At 42.9% G+C, this 9754-nt stretch overlaps 1 protein-coding gene across 2 annotated transcripts in view; it reads left to right on the top strand.

The window, feature by feature from the left end:
* The first annotated feature begins 1857 nt into the window (after positions 1-1857).
* Bivm (basic, immunoglobulin-like variable motif containing) overlaps positions 1858-9754 on the top strand; it is a 17733-nt gene continuing 9836 nt past the window's right edge. For both annotated transcript variants that reach the window (XM_023715224.1, XM_023715223.1), the window contains exons 1-3: positions 1858-1948; positions 2239-2343; positions 2547-2641. In XM_023715224.1, the coding sequence (XP_023570992.1) occupies positions 1935-1948; positions 2239-2343; positions 2547-2641 (214 nt within the window). In that variant the 5' untranslated portion in view covers positions 1858-1934. The remainder of the gene's footprint in view (positions 1949-2238; positions 2344-2546; positions 2642-9754) is intronic.

Genomic DNA, 9754 nt, shown 5'->3' with positions numbered 1-9754 from the left:
TGAGTTCAATGCCTGGTATTGAAAAAAAAAAAAAGCAGGAATAAACACCACTACCTCACTGATAATTCTATGATTTGGGGCCAAGGAGATGGCTCAATGGAATGAGCACTTCCCTGGCAAGCACAAGGGACTGAGTTCAATCCCCAGGACCAAAAAAAAAAAAAAAAAAAATTATGGGCCAGGGATATAGCTCAGTGGTATACACACGCCTGCCTAGCAAGTACATGGTCTTGAGTTCGATTCCTGTTACCAAAAACAAAAAACAAAACAAAGTAAAAATACTGCTCAGTTCTTGCTTTTGGATGAAATTGTTCTGATAGAAAACATTTATTGCTGATTTGTATATGCATCAATATGTATTATGTGCATGGATACATGCATGCACATGCCTATATATTCATATAGTTTTTCAATGTTTTGTAAACAATTTTTCAGATAGGACTAAAATTGTACTTAGTGATAACATGATTTTTTTTTTTAAATTTTGACCCCTTATTAGTGCCTTCTTCCTTATAATTGAATACTGCAGTGTGCAGCCCTCAACATTTGCTCACAACACAACTGCTGTATTTGGTAAACTGTCCGGGTCACATAGTGCTGTGGGAGGGTGTGTGTGTTTGGCTTCTAAAGTCCTTGTGATGGTTCTGTTTGTTGGCTTCTTGCTTGGGGCTTTCACTGCACATAGTTGGTAACAAATGCATATTTTTTAGTTTGGGTTGAAAAGTCTTGCTGAAACCTTAACATGTGGAGACAAGGCTTTACTTTGTTTCTCCATTATGTCAAAAGTTATAAATAATCACATATGTGGCTGGACTAAACATCTGGACTGAAACTTTAGTTGTTGGTGTCATTAATTTTTTCGATTGGCTTGGATAACATTGAAATGGCGAGATTATTTCTGCATCAGACCAAAAATTGGAAAAAAGAGAGTTTATTAATAGAGCCGGTCATTGCACCCTGCCTGGGTTACAGGTCTTAAATGTCTGGCGGGCATCCAGATGTGATTTCCTGATCCTTACAGATCAGAAGCACATGTCCTGCCGCTTCTTTGTTTTATTTGTGCTTAAATATCTACAACATCTTAACAAAGGTGGAGAAGGAGTGAAGGAGTTACATCTTATTTATTTATTTATTTATTTATTTATTTATTTATTTGTTTATTTGGCGGAATTGGGGATTGAACTCAGATCCTTGCGTTTGCCAGTCAAGCGCTTATCGTACTGAGCCATCTCCCTGCCCCCTACAACATCTTTTTTGAAAAAAATTATTTATTTGGTAAAGAGTCTCACTACGCATCTTAGACTCACAGTGATCCTCCTGTCCCAACCTCCCAGCACTGATTACAGGTGTGCACCACATGCCCAGTTTCGGTGGCTGGCACAGCACGCCTGGGGTTCTCGGGGCTAGCACAGCATGTGGTACTGCGGTTTGAACCTGGGTCCTTGCACTTGCCAGGCAGGCACTTAGACTGCTGAGCTATCTCCCCAGCCCAGTTACAACATCTAAACAAGGGTAGGAAAGGACTGAAGAAGTGACAGCATCTTAACATTGGTAGATTAAAGGCTGAACTAGAGCTTCTTTTGCTAGGATAAAATTGACCCAACTGAGAGCCGCCATCCCCTACAACATCACTTTAGTAGTTACCTGCAGTTAGCTGTCCTTATTGAAGTAAATAATTTATTATTGTTATGTTTTTTTTGTTTAATGAATATAAGAATATTTTAAGAGATTTTATATTGCTTTAAATTATCAAAGTTTTCAAAATATTAACACTTTAAATGATCATGAGTTCTCTTTTCTGTAATGCATTTTTCATATTCATTTGAGTGAAGAAAACAATCTTGTTTTTCAGGTACTGCATAAGCCGACCACAATACAAGACTTCTTGTGGCATCTCTTCATTAATTTCTTGCTGGAATTTCTTATATAGCACAATGGGAGCTGGAAGGTAAGTATGTCAATTCACTAATATCCCTAGACTCCAAGTTTGAAAGGAGTTTAATGTTGCTTTTCTATGACAGAAGACTTTGACAGAATGGAAGACTTCACAAATAAAGGAAAACTTCCACATTTTGTTATAAGCCTGGTGACTTAAAATATAGGCATGCATTCCTTACAATAAAATAAAAAATGAAAAATATTATTAAAATTGTTTGCTAGTCAAATGGATTGATTAATCTTGAGACAACTTTTCATGTGATTGGAATTGTAAAATGAAAGGCAATATTTCTTTTACAGCCTTCCACCTATTACCCAAGAAGAGGCGCTACACATTTTGGGCTTTCAACCGCCATTTGAAGATATTAGATTTGGCCCTTTCACTGGAAATACCACACTCATGAGGTATGAGGCTGCCAGTTAGCTCCTTCAGGAGTGAGCGATCCTTATTTCTAGTTCAGCTGTAGGTGGGTAGATTGTATACTGTGAGTACCAAAGCTGGACCCTGAACTCTCTTAGAGCTATGCTTGAATTTCTCTAGAATGGGAGTAATGACCTTCATTGTTATAAATCCCTTGCCATGAACAAATCTTTCTTGTTATTTCCAGATGGTTTAGACAAATTAATGACCATTTCCATGTGAAAGGATGCTCTTATGTTCTATATAAGCCCCATGGGAAGAATAAAACAGCTGGAGAAACTGGTAGGTGAATGTATAGTACATTTACATGTGTGCATGTGTCAGTTAGAGTCTGTCTCAAAGACTCGCTGTTTTGAATCATGGTGCATCCGTCTGTAAACCCTCAAGAGAGTCTGCTACATTCATACCTCTTTAGCCTCGGTGTAATCTCTAGGTTGCTTTTCAATGTATAGTTTAATATTGTTAGCTCTTCTTATATCTACATGCAGAACTCACAGTGATCCTCCTACCTCTGCCTCCCGAGTGCTGGGATTACAGGCGTACACCACCACGCCCGGCTCATGAATCCCTCTTCAAATACTCTCCCTTGTTTCAAACATAGATATCTCATTGTGCTTGCCACCTCCAAAGTAGTTCTGGACATCCTCTTTGTGTTTTAGGAGGTGTGATAAAAAACCTGTGGGGAGTGCTGCTGCTGGTGTAGCCCAGTGGTGAGGCAGGCTCATAAAAGCACTCGTGTGCCGTCATCCATCTCATTCCCTGGATCCAGCACCATGTGAGTCCTAGCTCCTCCCCAAAGTTAATATGACCATGAAACAGAAACATTTCAAATCAGTTCAGGGCATGGAGACAGCCACGTAATACAGCTAAGCTACTCATCAAAGAAGACTTTGAGAACTGCTTTAGAAAGTATAAGAACAGTGTGATAAGTGAAGCAAGGGGAAGGATTTTAACGGGATCAGTGGCAATATGTTTTTTTCCTGTATTAATTTTTTATTTGAACATTCATTATATTTTTCAACAGTACCTCATATTGTTGAAGAAAAAACTATGCTAATATTTTGAAGTGGAAAGATGACTTTATATTGTTGCAGTAGGGTATCCTACTAGAGATGAGAGGTCTGACTCAACCACATACAACAGACAGCTGGGAATTTATAGTGAAGGAAAAGAGGCAGATGTGAGGGAGATCTGGCTGTGACATCTGTCACCCTATTGATCACCAGGGTTGATTCAGCTGAGCTGACTGGCTGGGCAGGTGTCTCTTTCTTCCCTCAATCCTCCACATGCACCCCTCCCAAAGCTACATGCTTGGTCAAAGAGGACAAGAACCCCCGATAGAAGAGGACCTTTCTCTTGGTCAGGGCTTTAGGAGTAGCAGTGCTCCCCTGCTAGACCCCTACTCCTGCTCAAGGAAAAGAGGAATGAGGCCAGTGGATATAAAATTGATAAGAGGAGACATCACAGGTAGGAATGTTCTTGCCAAAACGGCATAACAGGCTTTCTACATCAGGCAGGTCAATGGCTTAGACAGCAAGGATTGTGTGTGTGTGTGTGTGTGTGTGTGTGTGTGTGTGTGTGTTAGGTTGGCATGTGATAGGGCTTTATTAACTGGCAGGGATGAAAGATTCACTTTAAACTGACTCACCAGAATTCTTGCTAACACAAGACACAGAAGCCCAAGGTTGAGGCCTTATTCAGAACAGGTTTGGTCAAGGACAGTTATCAAAAGAGAGTTTATGGTTTACCAAGGTCAAGTTCAGAACACCGAGTAGGGTAGCTTTCTATTGAGCTATAGTGTTTTGATTGAGTCCCTGTGAAAACCTTTTTTTCTTTCTGTATTTGCACCAACTCTGTTGGACACTGTGAAGATCGAAGGAGACCTGTTTGTAATATACTTAGTACCTTTTGTTAGGTGGAATAAGTGTAAGCCTTTTATTGTTCCTCACTGAATTCTGCATGTTCTCATGAGACCTATCCTTGTGGAAAAGACGGTTTAAAATATATATTGGTATTTTTTTCTATTTTTAGGAAGATTATTGGCATCCCAATGATAAGGCAATGAAAAAGTTTAAAAAGGTACATTTTCCAGATTTCTAATTTTAGCTTCAGCTGTGTCTGGTTTGCTTTTCGTATTCTCCATTAAGTTTGAGGCTTAAAAAAGTTGTTCCAATCATACTTTCTCATTCAAAAATATCTATCTTGCTGGCCATTTAAAAATTGGAACAGACTGGAGGCTGGGATTGGCTTGAGGCTGGGAAGTGGCCAACTCTAGATGTGGCTCATGAACCCAAAGGCCTCAGCATGGCACTCAGGGATTGGTGTTGTGGTGCCTGCCCTGGGCCGTTCCTGGTGGGCCACACTGGGCTGTTCTCTCATGCCCTTCTTCACCAAGTGCAGGTCAATTGTAGCACTTGGGGCCCTGCTTGTGGGCTGCTGCATAGCCGAGCCGAATGCATGGAGTGTGGAATTGCTTACTTGGAAGGATTCTCAATCATCGGGGTCTCAAATGGGTGGGAGTATTCTTCTTCTGCTCACCAGGAAAGATTAATTCCTTCAATCCCTTGGAATCACATTTGTGTGCACATCTTGTAGTGTTTCAGTTCCCTGTTAGTCACGCTTGGCAGACCAAATGATTTCTTCCACAAAAACCTGAGCTACTCCCTCCCTTGAGGCCAAGTCCAGGCTCTTATCATGTGTGTATCCCAATGTCTGGTGCTGAGATGCTCCTTAGGAGTTAATTTAAGGAATCCTAGGTTGAGAAAATGAGGCAGGAGGAATTCGGGAGATCTGGGTGAGGAAACTTCTAAAAGAGAATTTTTGTTTTTCTCCATCCAAAAAGCCAGCATTTTTCCCCTGGAAGTGCTGTTCATCATGAAGTGGAAAAGGACCTCTTTCTTCAGCTGGTCTTTCTTCTGGCTCCTTCCTGCTGTCTCCCCACACTCCCAAACACACAGTCACCACACTTGGTTGCTAACCCCACCTTCACTTTTCATCAGAACATGTGGCATCTTCTTGTAGTCTCTGGGAACCTTGTAGTTGTTGGCTTCTCAGGTTGCTAGATGTATGTTTTTCCAAAGGCTCGGACTTACCTTGAGCAGTGCCTTGACTGTTGCCTTCTGCCTCACTGGTGTTCAGTAAAAGGCGAAAGACATGGCAGAATCACTTCTTACTGCACATGGGACTGCTCCAAGGAGTATGGAAAGATGTGTGTCTAGGAGGACAGAAGCTGTGCAGTGGTTGCCACATACAGGGTAGGGATAGCAGAAAGCCCTGGCGTGCAGCCCTTGGGCTTGTGTCCAAGCGTGCACAGTGAGTAGAGCCTTGGGAACACCACAGGAGCCCATATTTCTCACTTGCTTTGTCTTCAGCTTGCTGACCAGAAGAGGATTTCAGCAGAGAAGTTCAGTTCTCTGTTGTATTCATGTTGGGAGCATCAGGACAGATTGGGAGGAGAGATGACAAAAGGTCACTGAAATCAAAAGAAATCAAGGGGAGCTTGAACATCCAGATAAACTAGAATATGAAAGAATATAGGATATCAACGAAACCCTTGGTACAGAGAAAACATCAACTTTACAAATTGACTGAAATTCTTGAAATAAGAAAATAAAGCTGAAGGGCTGGCCAAATAGCTCAGCATACTAAACACCTGCAAGCAGGCGCAGGAGCCAGAGGTTCCATCCCGAAGCCTGCTGTGCCGGCCCCACCCCCGGGGGCGCACTGAGATGGCAATTGAGACTGGGGGCATGGTGGTGTGTGCCTGTAATCCCAGCTCTTGGGAGGCTGTAAACAGGTGGATCACTAGGAGTCCGATCTAGTAGTGAGACCCTGAACACCCTATAGACCCTTCCCTAAAATAAAAACAAGAAAAGAGAAGAGAAGAAAGCTGGGCTTGTTGACATATGCCTGTAGTCCTGGGACTCAGGGAGGCTGAGGCAGAAGGATTGTAGGTTTGATTGAGCTCAGCCTAGGGGACTTCATGACTTATCAAAATCATTTTCAAAAATAAAAGATTAAGAAAGAGGTGGGAATGTAGCTCATTGTAAAGACCCTGGGTTCAATCCCCAGTACCACCAAAAAGTAAGAATATATATATATATATATATTTTATTAATAGAATGCAATAAAATACTAAGTGCTCTGGAACCACTATTGTTGACTTAGGAACCACTATTCTGAAATTTAGAAAGATTTTTGACCAAATGTCCTGTGCAAATTTAAGATTTTATATCCTAATTTTAAAAAAAGATTGTATATCCTAATTGTATTACAGATACTTGTTTATAGACCTTTTGAAGATCTATACTTGGTTTTCTTTTCTATCTCTCTCTTTTTTTTTTTTTTTTTTTTTTTGGTGGAACTGGGGATTGAACTCAGGCCCTTGCGCTTGCCAGGGAAGTGCTTATTCCCCTGAGCCTTCTTTTCTCATAATCTGGAACCTTCTCAGTTCTTCATAACCTACTTCAGTGGTGTAAGGATCTGATGTAAGTGCTATCCAGTTGCCTAGGCTATGTCAGGATTATGTCACCGGGTCCCATGATACTTTACATCTATGTTTGAACTTCCAACATACATTCAATATTTTTTCATATAAGGAATAAGATACATTACGTAGTTTCCATGCTTGGCAAGGGTATGGTGATGGTGTCTCTAATTAATAAATTACTATGAAGTGACATTTTAATTGAGAATACTTGAATGCTTGCAATTACTTTTTTTGTTTTAAATTTTTTTGGCAGAACCAGGGATTGAACTCAGGCCCTTGCGCTTGCCAGGGAAGTGCTTATTCCACTGAGCCATCTCCCCGGCCCCAAATGTTTAGTGCTTGCGATTACTTTTCTATGTGTATTTCCTAAAGGGTTACCCATCTACTCCCTGCACCACAGCTGTGCCTTCTTTTCTCTCAGTGCTCTCCCCCTTTGAGCATTTCCTGGCACTGCAGGGAATGTAGATGCCTCTCAACTTGGACAGCACGACATACTGACCTGTCACTTGGCATCTGATAAATTCCATCTTACATTCTATCATTCTAATGTGTGTGTCCAGCTCTGTGTCCATGGGAGCCATACCACACAGCCCTTCGATTCCACGTGTGTGCCCATCACCTCCCACATGAAAGTGAGCATCTTTTCTGTTCTCTCCTGTGGAAGGAAGGAAGAGCTGCAGAGATGGAATTTCTTCAGTTGACTCTTGGATGTCCGAGACACTCGGCTTCTTTATGGAATAAAAACAAAGTTTAGTCTAGGGATTTTGATAAAATTTAACTGTAAAAGCCAGTTGATATATAGTGTACAGCAAAAGTTGATACTAGAAAGTGACAACATAAACTGTCCATTTGCAGCATTTGAAAAACATTAGCCATCAGTCCCCTTGCCAGGGAAGTCCAGGTTCATTCTTGTATCAGCTAGCTTCAAGAGGACACTTACATTTAGACATATAAATTTTTGCTCTTCTAGTGAGTGTTACAGTTCAGTACTTCTGCTTAGCGGAGAACACCAAGCCACACCTCATCCCTGCTAGTGCACGCGCACTCTCCCCTGCCCACAGCTGCCAGCAGGTCAGTGCCTCAGCATAGAGCAGGCGCGCAGTGCATTGCCACCGTTTCCCTCTCCCACTGGTTTTCTTCATTTCACATCAGCTGCAGTGCCAGGTAAGATGTGTGATGCGCATCCACATCCTGCCCCTAGGAGCTCTTGTGTGCTTGCCTCCTCTGGGCAGTGCAGCCGGCCAATTCTGTTCACCTCTCGCGCCATTGTGCAGATCGTGGCTCTGCATCAGGTTGTGGCTGCCTGGTCACTTGCATTTCTGATGTTTGAGCTGTATTCTGGATGTCCTTGTTCTGAAGATAGCTTCAGTCGGTAGCACATTTGTATGTCCTCTCACAAGCAAAGGCGCCTTCTCAGCTGATTACCTTAATGGATTAAATGCTCTATTTACTGTCTTTTATTTCAGAGGGTGATCTCTTTGTGACTTTGTCCTGAAAATGTGGGGTGCTGTACGGTAGGCTTCTCTCTACTATTGTACCCTGTGTACTAAATTAGGTACTTTCTGTCCCCCGACTGCACCCTTTGTCCCTGGTGCTGCACTCTCCTCCTGACCCTTGCTCTGTCTGGATTGTTAAAATCCCACCACGTCCTTGAGTCCCATCTTGAATGCTACCCCTTCTGGATTCCTCAGACCCGATGTGCACTTTCTCCTTTGAATTCTGTACTCCCTCGTGGCACTGTCGTATTCTGCCTTCTAGTACAGTTACTTGTTACCTCTTCCCTGCCAGAGCTTGTCTTTTGCTTTCCTGTGGTATCCAACATAGTTACTAGGTGCTTATGGATTGAGTTAAACGAAATTTTCCTCTGAATAGTAGAGCGCTGGCTCTTAAACTATCATCTGTGACCCAATATTGGCATCAGCCAGTAATGTGCTAGAAATGTCAGTTCTTGGTTCCCTACCCCAGACCTGGAGGAGGAGTACTGACAGTTTTCATCTTCCTGAAGTTGGTGTCCACGGCCAGCCAAATAGATCAGCGGATTAAAGCTCCTGCAAGCAGGCCAGGGTCGGGGGCTTTGATCTGCCGGCCTGCTGTGCTGGCTCCGCTCCCAGGGGCACTGAGATACAAATGAAACTGGGCCTGGTGGCCGCGCCTCTAATCCCAGCTCTTGGGAGGCTGTAAACAGGCGTATCACTACGAGTCCGATCTAGGAATGCGACCCTGAGCACCCTGTAGACCCTTCCCTAAAAAAAACAAACAAAAAAAAGATGGTATCCAACCTCTTTACCAAGATCTTGGGTTTCCAATCAGCAGGAAAAACAGTGCTTTTCAAACTGCTTAGTTGGATGCGGACCTCCGGACAGCAGGCGTGAGTGTGGCAGGTCAGCAGGTGTGAGGGTGGCAGCTTGGATTCCCCTCTTGATTTATGGCCTCAGCAGCTCTGCTTTGATCTTTTTTTTTTTTTTTTCCTATTTGTGTATTTGGTACCAGGTCTCACGAGCCAAGGACTTGTGGTGATTCTCCTGTTTTCAGCCTCCCCAGCCAGCACTTGGATTGTAGGTGTGCACCACCAGGTCCAGACTCATTCGCCAACCTAGCACGCCCGGGCGGGGCTGGCGTGGCATGTGGGACTGGGGTTTCAACTCTGGTTCCCGTGCTCGCAAAGCAGGCACTTAGGTTGCTGAGCTATTTGGCCGGCTCTTGCTTCAGTCCTTTTAATGGACTAGAAGACTTCCCCATAGGCTTTCTTTTTTAGAAGGAGCTGCATGTCAAGCTTGAAAAGCTCCGATCCAAATTAGAGGTTAGCAAACCTCTGGGGCATGAGGCAGGGGCCAGAGCTGTAAAGAAAATTTTATCAAAATACAGCCATACCTGACCTATCGGCCTAAAATATCTACTCTATGGTC

Source organism: Octodon degus, unplaced genomic scaffold (assembly GCF_000260255.1).
Source record: "Octodon degus isolate 3935 unplaced genomic scaffold, OctDeg1.0 scaffold00039, whole genome shotgun sequence".
Taxonomy (NCBI): Eukaryota; Metazoa; Chordata; class Mammalia; order Rodentia; family Octodontidae; genus Octodon; species Octodon degus.
Note: the sequence above shows the minus strand (reverse complement) of the source record. Positions and strands in the feature narration are given on the sequence as shown.